We start from the raw sequence: 19,280 nt of genomic DNA, 5'->3' as shown, positions 1-19,280 counted from the left end.
AGGGGAACATCACATTCCAGGTACTGTTGTGGGGTGGGGGGTGGGGGGGGCGGGGACAGCATTGGGAGATATACCTAATGCTAAATGACGAGCTAATGGGTGCAGGAAATCAACATGGCACATGGATACATATGTAACAAACCTGCACATTGTGCACATGTACCCTAAAACCTAAAGTATAATAAAAAAAATAAAAAATAAATAAATAAATAAAAATAAAAATAGGCAAAAAAATAATAATAAGTAGACCTTTTTCAAAAGAAGACATACCAATGGCCAACAGGTATATTTTTAAAAGGCTTAACATCACTAATCAGTAAGGAAGTGCAAATCAAAACCACAATAAGATATCACCTCATACATTTTGGAATGGCTATGATGAAAAAGATATAAGATAACAAGTGTTGGTAAGGATATGGAGAAAGGGGAACACTTGTACACTGATGGTGGGAATGTAAATTAGTACAACCGTTATGGAAAACAGTGTGGAGTTTCCTCAAAAAAACTAAAAAATAGAATTACTATATGACCCAGCAATCACACTTCTGGCTATATATCCAGAGGAAATTAAATCAGTACCTTGAAGAGATAGCTGCAGTCTCATGTTCGTTGCACCATCATGCATAATAGCCTAGATACGGAATTCACCTAAGTGTCCATCAACAGATGAATGAAGAAAGTGCAACATACATACATATATACATCACAAACACACACACGCACACTGCAATGTTATTTTGCCTCAAAAAAGAGGAAAATCCTATCATTTGCAGCACTGTGGATGAACTTGAAGGACATTACACTAAGTGAAATAAGCCAGGCATAGAAAGACAAATACTGCATGATCTCACTCATAAGCAGAAGCTAAAAAATTGAACTCACAGAAGTAGAGAGTAGAATGGTGGTTACTGCGGGTTGGGGGATGGAGAAAGTTGGAAGATATTAGTCAAAGAATACAAAGTTTCAGTTATGCAGGATTAGTAAGTTCTGGAGAGCTAATGTACAGCACGATGACCATAGTTGATAATAATATATTGTATACTTGAAACGTGCTAAGAGAGTAGATCTTAAATGTTCTCACCACACACAAAAAAAGATAATTATGTGAGATAATGGAGATCAGCTGCATTGAGGCAATCATACCACAATGTATAAGGTTATCAAAAGTCATGTTGTACACCTTAAATATTTAATATGTGTATCATTTTATTAGTCAATTATAGCTCAATAAAACTGGGGAAAAAGAAATTCAGTGATGCATCCATGGATAATCATTATTCTCTGTAAAATACACATTTAAATTAATTTTCCTTTTACATCTTTCTTTTTACTTAGGAGTAAGTAGTTGAGTAAATATCATAAAATAAAATAGATATTAGTTACCTAAGATATGCTCACATAGTCAAGACATTTTCAAATACCCAGAGAAAGTAACTCTAGATGCAAAGCCAGAGAGCTGGAACCGGTGTTTTCTAAGATTCTGTACTTCCATCAGGGAGATTTAAGGCTAGATATAAAACAGTGCTTACTGAGCTCCTACTTGATTAACAATGAGGATGATTCAAAGACATTTGCCATGAGAATATAACACAAATATAATTTTCACTCTAACTTTATGCAGATCTGTTTTGCTGAACAGTTTATTATCTAGTCTGTGAAAATTAAATGTTGAAGATTAAATGAGATAATGTGAAGTGACTAGTGGCAGGCCCTCAGTAAATTCCCAATGAATGGTTGCTATTAATACAATTATCCCGACAACAACCAAATAGAGTAGAGGGCAAGTCCTCCTACTATTATACCCGTTTTACAGAAGAAGAAACTAAAATCTGGTTTTAGATGTTTAGTACAAGCTGGAGTCAGACCGATAATTGGAAAAACCCTTCCAAATGTCTCCCAAGGATAATTCATAACTCCAGATTTTCAGATGGATATCATCTCCAACTAAGTATGTACAGATTCTTGAGAAATTTGACCAGCCAAAGGTACCTGCTTTCTACCACTTGGGATGACAAGCCAGGCTCTCTAACTGTGGGGTACCTCAAATAACCAACCCACTTACATATTTAGTTTCCTGCTGGTAACATGGAAATTAATACAACTAAAATTTTAGAAGCACCGTCATTTACCAATATATAAAGGTCATGTGTTGGGCAATATGTGTGTTGATGAAAAGGTAGAATTTCCTAATATCCTTTTTTTCTATTCTTTACCTACACAATTCATTGATCTGGGATGTGAAACAGCCTGTGTGTTAGAAAAGAGAAGAAAAAGGAGAGAGATGTATAGCTATGAGGGCCACAGAAATTATTACTGAGTGCCTGAAGACACATAGTGTTGAATCAGTGGTATGGCTTATAACCAACTTTCTACCATCATCACAGATTATCATAAACTCACAAGGGAAAAGACCAAGAAGAGGCTGGGAAGAGAACCTTACACAAGCTTTTGCATGTGCGACACATCCATAGTCATATGGCTATTAGTGGCCAAGTCAGTACTTTAGACTAGGTCTGACAACCAATCTACTCCTCCATTTCTAGGATATTTAATCAATGTTTCCTTACTCTCCTACCCACTCTTCACATTTCATTCTGAATTGTATGTCAAATAGACTGAAGACTAAGCCAGAGTTAATATGTTGCTTAATATGATAGATAAGCCAAGACTTCCTTCTAATTTTCTTAACATGTTGCTTTCCTGTTGCAAGTAATTTGTGTTTTGATTCACAAGGACAAACCAGAGAGGGATGGAAAGAAATCAGTACTCTTCGATAAAATTTATATGGAAACAAGAATATATTTCAAGCAGTGTTTTAAACTGCCAAGCATAGAATTTAACAAGTGTTGACTTTCCTAAAAGACGTTTGAGTAATTCCAACTACCATTTGTGGTGGGATGGTGGCTGGGCAAGATTGAATCATGCAGAGTAAAATAATTTTAAAGCATTCTATTTTCATGTTTAAAACAATATTGTAATGCAAACCATTTATCCATGATGCTAAAAAAAATTGTCACTTTATTTTGGAATGTGGATGCTAAAGATGTGTGCTATGTTTTTTGCTGGTGGCATTCTACTGAGGGGAGTTTTAAGGTTGTTAGGGGCAGAGACAATGTCACCTACTTCATGTTTTGGGCATGTAGGGAGTTCTCAGTGAACAATGGTCTTGTTAAATCTATAATTAGAGGAAATAAGAATGGCAAGAATAAAATAAAATACTCAGATTTGTTTCTTCCCCATTGCCAGAATCATGTTAGTCACTAGTTTTCTACTTGTTTTTTTTGGGAAGAGCTGGTACATTGCCTCCCACATGCACCCGACACTCCTATTATACAGCAAAGTATTAGCAACAATATGAATGGCTAACAGTTAAAGAGTACTTTCAATATAACAATAACTTAAACCATTTTAAAATATTTTCACATTAATCTGCAAAGCAGAATTTTTTTTTTTATTGCTCAGTAACCACATAAAATTAACTAGCCTGCAAGATCATACAGCTAGAGAGAAGTATTGTGTGATATTGAAGCACAGGGACTACAGTCGTGTATTTAAGACCCAACTCCTCCAATCTCTACCGGAAGTTGCTTTACCTCTCTAAGGTTTCATTTGCTGACTACAAAATACATATTGTAATTTTCTCCTCCCCATTAGATTCTTGTGAGGATTGAGTGAGATAGTCAATGGAAAGAACTTAGCAAAGTGCTTGAGGTAGATAGATAGATAGATAGATGATAGATAGATAGATAGATAGATAGATAGATAGATAGATAGATAGATGATAGATAGATAGATAGATAGATAGATAGATAGATAGATAGATAGATATGAATTTGGAATCTCTCCTTCCCCTGCCAAGTCATTGGGAACATAAGTTTACCTCAAAGCATGGAAGCTAGACCCTCCCCACACTAGAGTAATGAACGGCAGTGGTGTCCACAAATCACTCAGTTCCTCAGAGAGAAGGACAGTGGTCCTGAGAAGTGCTTCTCAAACTCTATGGACAATCTTTACAACTGGCAATGTCAAAATGTATATTCTGATTTAGTTGTTATGGGAATGCATAGACTTTATTAGACTGTACTTTATTTGTCAGGGAAGGAATGTCACACAAGTTGTAGACTGTATTGGCCAGGATTTTTCAGAGAAACAGAACCAGTAGGATTCATAGAGATAGATAAATGAGCAGCAGTTTATTAGAGGAATTGGCTCCTGTGGTTATGGAGGCTGAGAAACCTCAGGCTAGGCCACCTGCAAGCTGGAGAACCAGGAAAGCCAGTAACATGGCACATTCCAAGTCCAAAGGCCTGAGAACCAGGGAAGCCAATAACATCACTCTCAGTCTGAGGCCAAAGGCCTGAGAACCTAGTGGGGGATGTGGAGGTTGTGGGGGGCAGACTGGTACAAGCCCCAGAGGCCAAAGCCAGAGAATCTAAAGTTCTAGTCCAAAGGCAGAAGAAGAAAGATGTCCCAGCTCACTAAGAGAGAGAGAATCCACCTTTCCTCTGCTTTTTTTTCTATCTGGGCCCTCAATTAGTGGTACCTGCCCACATTGGGTGAGGGCATCTCCTCCCCACTCAGTACACTGAGTCAAATGCCAATCTCTTCTGGAAACACTCTCACAGATATACCTAAAAATAATGCTTTACTGGTTCTCTGGGTATTCCTTAGCCCAGTCAAGTAGACACTTAAAATTAAATGTCTCATAGGCAATGTTCAAAAACCAAACAAAAAAAAAATTGAGACTTTTTTTCTAGACCAGTGTTTCTCAACTTTAGCTGCACATTTGAAAGACCTGGGAAGCTTTGTAAAAAAAAAATATATATATATATATATATATATATATTTATTTATTTATTTAATATATATATATTTAATACAATATCAGCCCAACTGTCATCTCCGCCTCCTCTCTCATCAATTGACCAGAGTTTTGGGGATCTTCTTTCAAGTGGTTCTAATGAAAAGCCTGTGGGGGAACCACTACCCTACCAGTCAACCAGCATCACTCCAAATCTGGTCCAAGTCCTGGTGTGGTCCTCAAACTGTTTCTTGCTGGTTTATGACGAGATAAGTACTGAAACTGAGAGTAAGTGTGTCTTAATCTCTTCAGGCTACTATAGAAAAATAACATAGACTAAGTGACTCATAAACAACGAAATTTATTTCTCACAGTTCTGGAGACTGGGAAGTCAGAAATCAAGGCACCAGCAGATTTGTTGACTGGTGAAGGCCCATTTCCTTGTTCATAGATGGCACCTTCTCATTATGTCCTCACTTTGTGGAATGGCAAGGCAATAGGGCCTCTTTTGTAAGGGTGCTGATTCCATTCATGAGGGCTCTATCCTTATAATGAAATCACCTTCAACAGCCCTACCTCCTAATACTATCACATTTATGATTAGGTTTCAACATATGAATTTTGGGTGGACATAAACATTCAGACCATAACAAAGTGTTTAGAAACTTTTATAGCAATATGACAAATTAAGTTTATTTTTAATCGAATGTAATAATAAAAACAGATGGATTAGTGAAAAAAAAAATAGTTGGCTTACAAAGAAATACATTGGAACCCCCTGAATGAATGACCTAAATAACTAAACATATACATCTCTGGAAGTGAGGATATACCGGGCCCCTTCTTTAAGCTGTTATGTCTTAAAGCTGAAATGTTAACTTCAGTGATAAGTTCCTCAGGCAGAGCATTGGCACCTGGGTATAACAGGGTTAATGAGCAGGAGTAGGGTAGGTGGGGTTACAAACCAGGAACACATGCCCTCCAAGTTAGATAGCTTTTTTTCCTCTTTAATTGCCGTTTAAACACACATGCTCTCACATAACACAGAAGGTGAGAGCTGAATGAAGTTTTCTGGGTAATGGCATGAAATGTTTTCCTTATGAGAAGTGGTGTTGAGTTACAGCGTGCAGACGGAGAACGGGGAGGAGAGCAACAGCAGTCTCAATCTGGCCCCCACCTTTTCTTGGGCTTGTAGGAAGGTGGACATGGGCTCCCGGAGACAAGACAAGTGATATGTTGAACTGTTCGGTGGCTGGAATCAACTGCTCCTGGAGTGACCTAAGGCCAGTGTTTACCAGAACTTAGCCAGGGCCAGCCAAGCAGGCACAGATGCTCTGCTATGAAATGCCACGCAGGCAGAGACTGACAAGCGGTAGGAACTGAGCTTTCCCCTTGACTGCTGCTTCCTGCTGTGTTCAGGGGAGGGGGTCACTTTCTGGCAACTCTGCTGCTGCTGCTGTTGCTGCTGCTACTTCAGCTCCCTCTCCACTCAAGGTAAGCAGGCTAAGGGAGGGCAGGCTGCTAGGCAAAGCTTTGTACCATGAACAGGATCCGAAAGTTTTTCCGAGGAAGTGGGCGAGTCTTGGCATTTATCTTCGTAGCTTCTGTCATCTGGCTGCTCTTTGACATGGCAGCTCTCCGCCTCTCATTCAGTGAAATCAACACTCGGGTCATCAAGGAAGACATTGTGAGGAGGGAGCGGATAGGATTCAGAGTTCAGCCAGACCAAGGGAAAATTTTTTACAGCAGCATAAAAGAGATGAAACCTCCCCTAAGGGGACATGGGAAAGGGGCTTGGGGCAAAGAGAATGTTAGAAAAACAGAGGAGAGTGTGCTCAAGGTTGAGGTGGACTTGGACCAAACCCAGAGGGAAAGAAAAATGCAGAATGCCCTGGGAAGGGGCAAGGTTGTGCCGTTGTGGCATCCTGCACATCTGCAGACCCTCCCTGTGACTCCTAACAAGCAGAAGACAGACGGGAGAGGCACCAAACCTGAAGCCTCCTCTCACCAGGGGACACCAAAGCAAACGACAGCTCAGGGGGCTCCAAAGACCTCATCCATAGCAGCAAAAGGAACTCAGGTAGTCAAAATATCAGTACACACGGGACGTGTCAGTTTAAAACAGGAGCCCCTGAAGAGTCATAGTCCCAGCAGTGACACATCAAAACCAGCAGCTGAAAGGGACTTGAATGTGACCATCAGTCTTAGTACTGACAGACCAAAGCAGCGATCCCAGGTACTAGCAAAAGAGAGGGCACACCCTGCCAGCACAGCAGTGCCGAAGTCTGGGGAAGCCATGGCCTTAAACAAAACTAAGACTCAGAGCAAAGAAGTCAATGCAAATAAACACAAAGCCAATACGAGTCTTCCTTTTCCTAAGTTCATTGTCAATTCAAATCGCTTAAGGAAGCAATCTATTAATGAGACACCTTTGGGAAGTTTGTCAAAGGATGATGAAGCTAGAGGGGCTCATGGGAAGAATCTCAATTTCTCTGAAAGCCATGTTGTGATCATAACCAAAGAGGAAGAGCAAAAGGCAGACCCCAAAGAGGTCTCTAATTCTAAAACCAAAACAATATTTCCTGAAGTATTGGGTAAAAGCCAAGGTAAACACATTTCCAGGAATAGAAGTGAGATGTCTTTCTCTTCACTTGCTCCACGTAGAGTACCACTGTCCCAAACTAACTATGCTTTAACTGGAGGGCTAGAGCCAGCAAAAATCAACATAACTGCCAAAGCCCCCCCTACAGAATACAACCAGAGTCATATAAAAGCCCTTTTACCTGAAGACAGTGGAATGCACCAGGTGTTAAGAATTGATGTGACACTTTCTCCAAGGGACCCCAAAGCTCCAGGGCAGTTTGGGCGTCCTGTAGTTGTCCCCCATGGAAAGGAGAAGGAGGCAGAAAGAAGATGGAAAGAAGGAAACTTCAATGTCTATCTTAGCGATTTGATCCCAGTGGATAGAGCCATTGAAGACACCAGACCTGCTGGGTAAGACCTATTTCTCTTCTCTTTCCTCAACCCCAAGTGCTTTGGCTCTAATGTAGAGAGGATTTATTGCTAGATAATTTTGTGTGATTTTTGGTCACCTAGAGAATTAAAGAAACATTAATCATTGGATATCAAATATTTCACCAGCTACACAGAGAAAAATTCTCTGATTAGCAGTTGCAGAGTTCTCGTTCTCTGAGACTTTGGTCCCCACCATTAGCTCATGTTCAATTTCCCTCCCTCTGATGAAAACTTATTAAAATGATTAGATGAACTCAGTTCATAATAACGTGTATATAAATGGTAGAGCTTAAAGTGTAATTCCATGAGAATAGTGACAATGAAGTGAATTCCCAATTTTGGAACTTTTCATTATTAGCAAGTTTGTCAGGAATATACTTGGGAAAGAAGCACACAGAAGGACTCTTCTAAGCCTCCCTGGAATCATATCTTAGCCAGCAGAATTCTGCCTAATCATAAGTAATGATAACCAGGATAGCAAGAGAAGAAGTGACTTTACTCCCTAAAATTTAATGTCCTTTATAGGTGGAGATGGTAGACATTTCAGGAGATCAGTTACATAGGAATAATAATGTTGGAAAAAGTCAATAAGTCCATGACCAGCAAACACCTACAGGAGGTATAAAAAGCATAATAATAATCACTTATATTTGTAGACATTCACTATTTACAAAGAGCCTGCATACACATAGATGAACTCCATATGAGCCCTGGGAAGCAGGAGGCAGGCATTATGGTTCAAATTAACAAGCTGGCGAGGGCACTCAGAAGTTACAACACTTTCTCAAGGTAATGCAGTTCTAAAGCTGCCCAATGGGTCTTCAGGAACTAGTCCTTCAAAAAGTTAAATTCCTATAACTATATCACCAGACGTGGATCAAAGCATAGATATTTAAATTGATTCAAATATAATTGGGTTCCTGGCATTTTTTTTCTTGGCCCACTGATAAGTGAAGGTACTCAACAGCCATATGTTCAATATCTGTTAACTCAGTTCCCCAAGTCAAACAATATTTGCCAGGAAGTTGGATTGGGGAATGTCAAGATTGAGACTTAGCACATGTGGCATGTAAACAATGGCCTTGTTTGGCTTCTGTAGAAAATTCTTCTTTGTGATCTAGGTAGTCAGCATTACATTTTAGTCAGTGTTACTAGGAGGAAGGCAGATACAGGGAAAGCTTTATCCATATTAGAAAGAAGAGTCTCTTCATTGTGATGTCAGCTACAACCAGGTCGTTTTCCATCTCTTAGCCATCAGCAAACAGCTATCAGCCATGCACTGCTTATACCAAGCACTGTGCCATTCACGCTTCTCACCCTGGTGATAATCACAGCCTTGAGGAGAATGCAGACATACTCAAAGATGAGGAAACTGAGGCCCTGGGATGCTAGATTACCTGTGGTCACAAAGCTAGTCATTGTAGAGAAATGATTAAAATTCATGCTCAAAATTATTCTGCACTCTCTTCCATCTGTTGCCAATCTCCCCTCAAAAAGGATCCTAAAAATTTTGTTGGCCCAGCTCTAGTCTAAAGTCCTGTGTATCACAGGATTACACATGCTAGCTTTGAACACAAAGTGCAAGGAAATGAAGTAGCTGTTAAAGCAGTTTCATTTTAACATGCCCTTATTGACCCGGCAGGCTGCTAGGGAGTCTGGGGAGGAATTAGACACTGCACAGAAGCACAAGCTCCAGTTCCAAACCAGAGAAAAGGCACGTGCGTGGCGGGGGTGGGGGTGCTCAAAGCAAGTAATAATGATGTTATCACTAGTGTGGCTCATTGAAGGCTCGGGGACTCCCAGTGCTTCTTAGTTTCTATACTTTGGTCTGTAGAAGTTGAGCATTGCAGCCCAGGAAAGTTACAGTCAGGCTCTGTCTTCTGAAGGGGGTTGTCTCAACTGTAGGAAAAACTGACACGTGTGCTTGAGAGGATGAGTCAGAGAGCATGTGGCCAGGCCTCCTCCCTCTTATCACATAACCCACCTTGGCTAAATATAGGTGTGTCTCAAGCTGCCTGGCGGATGCTATGCTCCACTCAGGGGTCTACCACCAGGGATCCTGGACCTGGGGCCTCCCAAAGTATTTTCCAGTCCTTTTGTAGCCCTCTTCTTTGAAAGAGGATAAATCATTTTTTGTTCTTTTACCCAAACACCTTGACTATAAATATGTGTAAATTATGTATTCATGTAGCTAAAGGTTAAAGAAAATACGATCAAAAAACATTTGATTCATCAGGTTGGCAAGATTTGGAGTGTTTTGTTTTTTTTTTTTTTTTACTTTGGCTTTATTTATTTTCAGCCTCGCTCAAAAAGTGTTTGAGGTAGCTGCTTACAGGAATGCATGCAGTAAGATTTTTTAAGATAATAAGTTTTCAAAGTCAGCATTAGGGGAAATTGTTATAAAATAGAATAAGAAAATGAGTACGTATGTGTGAAAGAGAGAGAGAGATAAATAACTATAAGAACACAGGAGGGCTAGCTTAAAATTAGCTGGAGTAGCATCCTACTGCAACCTTTAAATTTTAAGAGTTTTGGAGAATATCTTCCTTATTGACCTATTCATTTCCCCAAAATCCACTGTTATAGATGAATTCACACATAACTGGCATATCACAACTGCTCATTGATACAGAATGAACCAAAAAATGTAAAAAAAAAAAAAAAAAGCACACAGATTTGGTATAATCATTTAAATTCAACTTCCCCCAGTGAAGATAATAACTAGTCGGTAGTTAACATCATCTTAAAGATGAATTAGCTGATGTGCTAGGGTGAGGTTACCATTAAGAAGTAGAGGACAGGCATGGTGGCTCAAGCCTGTAATCTCAGCGCTTTGGGAGGCCATAGTTAGAGGATCCCTTGAGCCCAGGAGTTTGAGATCAGCCTGGGCAATATAGTGAGACCTCATCATTACAAAAAATTTAAAAATTACCCAAGGGTTGTGGTGCATGCCTGTAGTCTCAGCCACTCAGGAGGCTGAGGTGGGAGGATCACTTGAGCCTGAGAGGTCAAGGTTGCAGTGAACCGAGATTGTGCCACTAGCCTGGGTGACAAAATAAGACCTTGTCTCAGAAAACAACAACAACAACAAAAACGTAGAGGAAACAGGCAGGGATTTCCAGGACAACTTCTCTTACTCCAGTTCTAAAATCAGATTCCCTTTTCCAAACCTCCTTTTTCTCTTTTTTCTCTGGAGTCTCAAAGGACCATTGCTAAAATGTTAAGATTCAATTTCACACCTCTTTTTCTTTTTTTTTTTTTTTTTTTTTTTTTTTTAGAGGGAGTCTCGCTCTGTCACCCACGCTGGAGTGCAGTGGTGCGATCTCAGCTCACTGCAAGCTCCGCCTCCTGGGTTCACACCATTCTCCTGCCTCAGCCTCCCGAGTAGCTGGGACTATAGGCACCTGCCACCATGCCCAGCTAATTTTTTGTATTTTTAGTAGAGACGAGGGTTCACCGTGTTAGCCAGGATGGTCTCAATCTCCTGACCTCATGATCCGCCCGCCTTGGCCTCCCAAAGTGCTGGGATTACAGGCGTGAGCCACCACACCTGGCCCATACCTCTTTTCTAAAGCACGAGAACTCCTTTCTGTTCTCAGGGTTACTCACACTGTCCTTTTCTGTCTGCCCACGTTTCTCCCCTTTGTGGTATAGCAATAGCACCCTGCACATGACATTTTCTCCAAGCTGGGCCCTTAGCATAAGAAAATCTAATCTCTTTGCTCTTCTCCACCCTTTACGGTTGTAACCATCCACTGAGGTTTTCATTCACTGGTCCCTACTCACAGCCTCCCTCCATCCTCACCATTCTCTTGCACACATTCTAATTCAACATTGCTCAGAATCCAACTGTGGCTTCCTTCTACCTGGACCATGAGGTAGCTGTGACCTCTAAATTGCAATTACTCTTAGTGTACATAGGCATCCTAGTTACTGAAACACTCTTCATTGTGTGTTCTTCATTAACTGAATCCTTGAATGTCTGTTTTTCCTTCTTAGTGAAATTATAAGCTTCTGAAGGAAACTCTGTCTTTTGTACTCCTTTAGCACTCTCAGTGCTGTACATTCAGAAGCAACACGTTTACACAGTATGAATTTAAAATTTGTTTCTCTGAAATGATTTTTGGAAATTGATACTACTTCAAAAATAATCAAAAGGTGGCAATTCAAATGAAACCTACAGTAAGTCTGTTTATAAATTAAAAATGACTTCTTAATTTTTCATTATGAATATATAGAATATATTAAAATCTGATTTAAGGCAAATACATTCTGTTTAACACTATAATCTATTCATTAATTTGTGTTTATTCCTTATTTTATATTTTTGTTATTGTTTTGGTTCTTAATTTTAATGTTTTGGCTTTCAAGAGAGGAAAGCCTATTTTATTTACAAGAATGTTTTACGTCAGTATGTAAAATACAACTTTATTGTTGCCTAGAAATTTTGCCTACAAAATTTGCTTGAAATAAAATGCTTTTTTGACAGTTAAAGTTTCATATTTAATCTTTTTTTAATTAAAAGCTAATCCTTTCAGTTCTCGCTCCTAATGATTGAAGTTTGTTTCTGTCAGCAACAATCAACACACATACACACACACACACACACACACACACACACAGGTACACACAGGTTTTGCTAAAATGTGATCCTAAGCAGGGCAGTTCTACTTGGAGAAGTCTGTCTTTTGGCCTGAAGCTATAGTTAAGATGGAACTCCAAAAATGAACTTATTTTAAGAGTGCACTTCCTGAATCTGAATTTAGAGAAAAATGACTCAAAGGAATTTTTGCTGCCAGCATTTAGTTTTTAAAGTACAATAAGAATTCTGGCGTGCTTGTCTACCACTGCTGTGTCCTCATAACATTACTCAATTGCTTAATTTAATGCTTTGCTTTCCCTACAAAACTCTGGCAAGCCCCTCAATAAAGCAATTAAAATGGGTCTTTATTCTCTTAGCCCAGAGCCAGGACTGTCAACCAATAATTTGATTCCTTCCTACACAGCTAAAGAAAGGTTTTTTTTTTTTTGGCACGTTTGAAAGCAAAAGATAGCACCATGCATTTGCCACAAACCAATCTAAATTACTGAGGGGAAAGAAAAACTTTGTGGAACCTTAATTTTGATCCTAGTAGGGTCAAAAACTATAACTAATGAGTTACTGGAGGAGGAAGAGGAGGAGGGGGAGGAGACAGAAGAGAGAAAATAAAGTGGTCAGGTATCCTCCTAAAGTTTGAACTTCTAAAAGTTTATCAGGCTGAGAGAAAAAAAGAAACTTTAAAGTTAAATTAAATTTAAATTTTTAATTTTTACATGGGATACAAATCTTAATTGATGAAATGAACATGATTTTGTGACTAATAGTGATTGGAGAATATTAATTGAAATTGATGGGAGAAGCTATGAGATCTCCTTGAGAAACTAATTGGAGGCAGGAAAAAAAAAACCTCATGAGATGAATTCAAAAGGATTTACTTCCTGCTTTTACCTCTATGGGTAAAAGCAATACAGTAGTGCCTTTTGAATAGTGTGTATGTGTTCATTTGTGTGTGCATATGCGTGCATTTGTGAGCATATGCGTGTGTTTGTGTGTTAGAGCACGGTACTCATTTTCACTCAAAAGTCATGTAGGAGAGCAGGAAATAAAAAGGAAAACTTGTTAAAAGGGTTCAGACTAGACTGTAACAAAATGAAGGTGAAATATGGCCAAGGGACAATGAACTGGGCCTTTGAATACTTTTATTTATCCCACTGTCCTTATAACAAAGGGAATAACAAAGACAACAAAGATCAGAGGAGAAGAATGGAAAGCACAATTCTGCTACTAGTTCAAATTCTGCTACTAGTTTCTTTCTAAGAAGAAAACAGCTAAACAGTGCCTAATTAATAGAAAACTGAGAAATGTTACAGTGAATTCCTGACTTTTCCTCCTAAATACTGGGAAAGCCCTAGAAACACTCCTGGGAGAGAGTAGTTAGTAAATGCAGGAATTTGAAAGAAGTATACTTTTTCATATACTGAACACAAGGCCCAATTTAACCATCAGCATAATATATCAAACTTTTGCTGTAATATTGCCCTGGTACTCTTGGCCCTGAAAATAACTTCCTATTGGGCTTTTCTGGCTGATCCAGTCAGAACAGAGCCTCTCAAGAGAAACAATTTTTTTGCTCAAGTTTCAGAAAATTCAGGGAAAATAGCAATGTTTAGAAGCTGTATTTTGCTGTTTGCTTTCGAAATGAAAGGAGATTTTTAGAGTCTCCTGGAAAAACAGCTATATTATACCAAACTCAAGTACATTCTCAATTGGCCTTGCTTCTAAAATGTTGATAATATGGACATGTGTGAGAAGCAGCAATATGAGGAAACAGTGTTTACAAAGGCCTTCACAACTTGCCTTCTCATTTAATCCTTAAAACAATTCCTCAAGGTAGATACTATCATCATCCCAGCTTTACCTGTAGAAAAACTGAGACTTACAGATGAAGCTGAGGTTTCAGATAATAGCAGATATTTCAGACAGTGGCAGTTCATTTCATTGCACGTGATATTTGCTCATTGCCTATCAATCAGGAGCGGTGCACCATGCCAGGCAGTTGAGGCCTTTCATCCTTCAGGCATATTATTTCATCTGATCCTTGTGGCCATGCCAGATTAGCAAAGTGTTACCACTCTTTATTAACAGATGGGGGGGGGGGGAAGAGCAAATGGTAAAATAATTTGCCCAAGGCCTCACAGCTCACAAGTGCCGATGTTGGGACCCAACCTCTAGTTTTCTGACTCTTCCTCACTCAGTAATAATTCCACTGCACCAGTCTGGTTCCCTCTCCACCTCCAGCAACTCTCCCCATGTAGTGACCATCATCACCTGCATGTCTCCTTAGCTTGCCAAGGCCCTGTGCATAAAGATGAATCCCTCAATTGCTCAGCTTCACACACAAAGAAAATGCTTAGTTTTGTTTCAGTGAGTGATGTGTGTGTATGCATGTATGTATGCATGTAGACTTATGTGTGTTTGTGCGTGTGTTTGTATCTAAGCAATCCTCACAGCAACACTATGAGATATTTACTTTCATATGTTTTACAGTTGAGAAGAGTGAGACTATAAAAGAATAAATGATTTATCCATTGTCCCAGCAAGCTAATAGCAAATTTGGGATTCAAAAGAAAATTTCCCAATTTTTAATTCTAGCGTTCTTTCCACAGGTGACAGCTCTTCCTTCCTTTGTTTCCTTATAGTCATATGACATTGGCAGAAATTAAAACACCTCTCTTCCTTATACATGGGTAAGAGATGCATGAGGGGAATTAAGTTTGCATGACAGGTACCTCATCAGAGAAAAAAATTATAGAAAAGCATTTCCTATACAGCACTAAGCAAAGGTGATTCTTTAAAACTGGGCCATAACCACAGCCCTGCAGTGAACAAATCTCTCTGGGCTGCTACTGCAAAGTATGGCATCAGAGCATGGTCATTGACTTCAAGGCATCTACAGCAAAATGTGATGCCGAAACACAGGGGACTATTGGGAAAAAGGAGATAAAAAGCTAAACCTGTCCTGGGAGAGAACAGAAATGTTTGAGCTGCAACCTGCAAGAATAGAGAGTCAGAGAAATGGAGAAAGCAGTAAAAAGGATGATCCATGGAGAAACTGAGAGAAATCTGACACGGGTTGCAGGAGAGCAATGAGGACGTAAATGAGGCCATAGAAGTAAGTAGAGTCCAGATCACTCAGGACCTTCAGGTTCTTCTAAGGGTCTGTGGGAAACCGTTAAATGATTTAAGACCACAGAAATAACAATTTAATTTGCCTTTTCTCAGGGGACTTATGACCCATAGGAAAGCACTTACAGGTAAATGCTAAAGTTGCGTAGAAAACCACAGAATGTTAACACTAGGTGAAGATTTGAAAGTTATCTAATCTAGTCCTTTATGTTACAGAGAAGTTTCCAGGAGGAAAATGACTTGCCCAAGGTCATACACAGCAGGAAAGACAGAACATCCCCACCTAGTACTATTTCTGCCACATCACACCACCTCCTCCTCTTCTCCCTGCCATCCCAATTTCACTGTGACAGCTTCCTGCTCAAAATAGACTATTGTTGAAGTGGTGAATGTTGATGCTGGTGGCTTATATTTCTGAGTCCTGTCACTTTGATGACTTTACATTTACCACGGTAACCACAGCCACAGTTGGCTAAGAACTTTGGAGTAGAAGTGATGAGTGTGACTTAAATTTTCTGAATCAGTAGCCAGGTGATTTTGACTGAATGTCACGGGTAGTCTACCCTAGAAAGAACAAAACATGAAAATACAGTTTTTATATCACTGTACCTTCTTATCAGTGAGAGGGAAAGCAGCCCCAACAATTCTAAGGTCTGGGAGAAAAGAATACAATCCCAGGCAGAGCTCTTCAGCTGTGTGCTCAATTCTCCTCCTGATGTTCCTGAGATACCAGTGCTTGGGGAGTGAAGGCCCCTGAAGGCTCACATCAAGGCAGTAGTTGAATTGCAAATAGAAGTTAAGAAAATATTCTCCTTGACCTTCTGTTCAAACCTGTGAAGCCTGAGACTTGACCCACATAGTACATCTTGACAGTCTCGGAATAAAATGAAAAATTCATAGAAATGAGAGAATGTTATCATTCTCTCAATCTTATGATTTAAAACCTTCTCTATTTGATAGGCTACATTCAAATCAGGTTAGTGGCTCAGCATTCAGCACACAGAAGCCAGGAGGGTGGGACGCATCACTTTCTGGGTCTCTCGATAAATGGTTGAGCACTTGATAGATTCAGATGAAAGGACTGCCTCAGAAAAGGGCAGTGTGCTCCATCAAAATGTGTGTATTTGCATTATGGGTAATCATAGGTTCTCACATGAGTTTTTCAGCATGAAGCTCACAAAATATTTTTACATCCATTATCTCATCAAATTTTCGCCACCGTTCTGTGATGAAGGCATTGTAATCTTCATCCTAAAAGTAAGGAAACTAAGGTTCTAGGGGCCTAACTGAATTGCCCATGGCCATAGGGTCAATAAATGCTAGAATGAACTAAAAACTTAGTCCCTCGTCATCTTTCTCAAGTCCAGAGTCTTTCTGTCCACCACAGTAGTATGTCAGCTAAGTGCAGGATAGTGAAACTCCCCACATTAGAGGCCCCATTTGTTTTTAGAACTGGAATTGGCTATAGTAATCTAAGCCTAGATTCCCCCCAGACAAAACAGATTGGATTAATTTTTTAATCTGGGACCAGTAGACTCTAAATACCTAATTTGTATAATAAATAGGCATATAGAATATAAATGTGATTTCTTAGCCTCAAAAAAGTTACAAACCTAGAAATATCTGGCATTCAAATTAGACTTTAGCAGCAATTCCTCCTCCCAGATATAGGCAGAAATTAAGGAAAAATTGAAATAAAGGAAACTTGCTTGAATTAGGTTGGTGTAGGATAACTTGAAATGGTTTTTACAACCTATGCCAACTAGATGACATAGTGTCTGTCCAGAATATTCTCCATTCTCCTCAAGCCCCTACCCTATTACATTAGCAAGTAACTTTTCTTCCAGTATGAAAGACTAGAGTAAGAGTTTAAAATGCTGAAAGCTTTGCGGGGGTTTCCCACTGTTCCTTTGAATAAAACAAGCACACTAGTTTTTCTAGATACCTGGAAACATGTTTAATCTGTTTAGTAATGCAGGAGAACAGGCCTCTGTAAATGTTAGAGTGCCTTGACATGTCAGTCACCCCAAATCAAGGCACACCCTGAAACTTTGTATTGGAAATCTCAGGCATCTCTTTCTGGGTCCCTCTTTCCCATCCTGTAATATTGCTTTTACCAGGCACTAATACGATCTGTACCATATAATCTTCCACAGAATTTCTTCATTGTAATTCTTTAAACACATCTAAGATATATATTTGTCAACCATTGGCAGAGGTACTACTTATTTGCTGGGATATTAGCATCTAGTGGAATCTCTCATGATCTACCCATGTAGAGTACTAATGGTGAAATTAAGGCACCATGACACAATTGGGGAGTAGATATTTGGTGATTAGAGGTGCCTTCCCCAAATCTCTCAAATTTCTGAGTTTTTCTTACCTCCAATTTCAGACTGTCTAGCACTTTTTAGAACTTCCTTCTAAAAAGGACAAAAACTCTACTAATTTAAAATATAGGAAGAGTCATTTGCATGAGCCTGCTTAGTTAACTCCTCCTAATACAATTCCTTTTGTCACTGGATGTTTCTAAGACCAACCAAATTTTAACCATAAAGCAACTCTCAGGACTTCATAGCTGGGCTTGTTGGTTTATGCAGAATTTGTGTAATTGATCCTTTCTTTTTAGAACTGATTTGATTTTTTTCCAGCACCAAATACCATTAAAAAAAATTTAACTGTGAAATGTGAATTTCTCATTAATTTATGTTATAAAATTAGAGATGAAGTCATAGGCCGTAGCTGTTTTCTTCTGTACCCTCCCTTTCACTCAGGCTATTAAACTCCTCTTAGCTTTACTTCCTCTTTCCCTGACCCAGAGCCCATGCCGGAACATTCAAACACCTTATACCAGTCCCCTCAAACCTCACTACCCACTCTCTTTCTACCTCATGTGCTCTGATGTCCCTTAGACTCATATTAATCCAGCAATTTGCTTTATCTCTTCTTACACTCAGGCTGGCAGGCACTGGTGGAGCAAATCTTATACTAAAATTTCATAAAATTTTGGCATCTCCAGTTTCAGGAAAGTGCTCACTGCCCCTCTGAAATCCTAGCTAGCTGGCTAGCATTCTCTCCCATTGCCCATAGTATCTGTCCAAAATATTCTCCATTCTCCTCAAGCCCCTAGCCTACTACATTAACAGATAACCTTTCCTCCAGTATGAGCTATGAATATTTTCAATTTCTCATCCCATGTGCATAAATATATTTGTATATATTACTACCTTTTTGTACTTTCTATCTCAAAGAGAAATATTTCTTCCACTATTTAAGCTTTAAATTTAAGCTCCGTCTCATCTCCATCCATCCATTCATGCATTCAATACATATTTATCAAATATTTATTGTGTAACTGTGCTGGAAGCTTGTGGTACTGTAGTAAGCAAGGCAGATTTGTCTTGCCCTCAGAAAATTTTGGATACAGAAGATAAGGAAATAAGATTGATAAATGAATGCTGTGACAGAAACAGAATAATAGGGAATAATAAAAGAATAGCTAAATTTTGAGAGGGTAGGCCAGGTGCAGTGGCTCACGCCTGTAATGCCAGCACTTGGGGAGGCTGAGGCGGGCAGATCATAAGGTCAGGAGATTGAGACCATCCTGGCTAATATGGTGAAACCCTGTCTCCACTAAAAATACACAAAAATTAGCCAGGTGTGGTGGCAGGTGCCTACAGTCCCAGCTACTCAGGGGGCTGAAGCAGGAGAATGGCGTGAACCCGGGAGGCAGAGCCT

At 39.5% G+C, this 19,280-nt stretch overlaps 1 protein-coding gene across 1 annotated transcript in view; it reads left to right on the top strand.

Moving 5' to 3' along the window:
- The first annotated feature begins 5,964 nt into the window (after positions 1-5,964).
- GALNT5 (polypeptide N-acetylgalactosaminyltransferase 5) overlaps positions 5,965-19,280 on the top strand; it is a 66,903-nt gene continuing 53,587 nt past the window's right edge. The window contains exon 1 of the mRNA XM_032753391.2: positions 5,965-7,795. Coding sequence (XP_032609282.1) covers positions 6,342-7,795 — 1,454 coding nt within the window. The 5' untranslated portion in view covers positions 5,965-6,341. The remainder of the gene's footprint in view (positions 7,796-19,280) is intronic.

The sequence above is a fragment of the Hylobates moloch genome, unplaced genomic scaffold (genome assembly GCF_009828535.3).
Source record: "Hylobates moloch isolate HMO894 unplaced genomic scaffold, HMol_V3 SCAFFOLD_1, whole genome shotgun sequence".
Classification (NCBI taxonomy): Eukaryota; Metazoa; Chordata; class Mammalia; order Primates; family Hylobatidae; genus Hylobates; species Hylobates moloch.
This window is presented reverse-complemented; position numbering and strand designations above follow the sequence as displayed.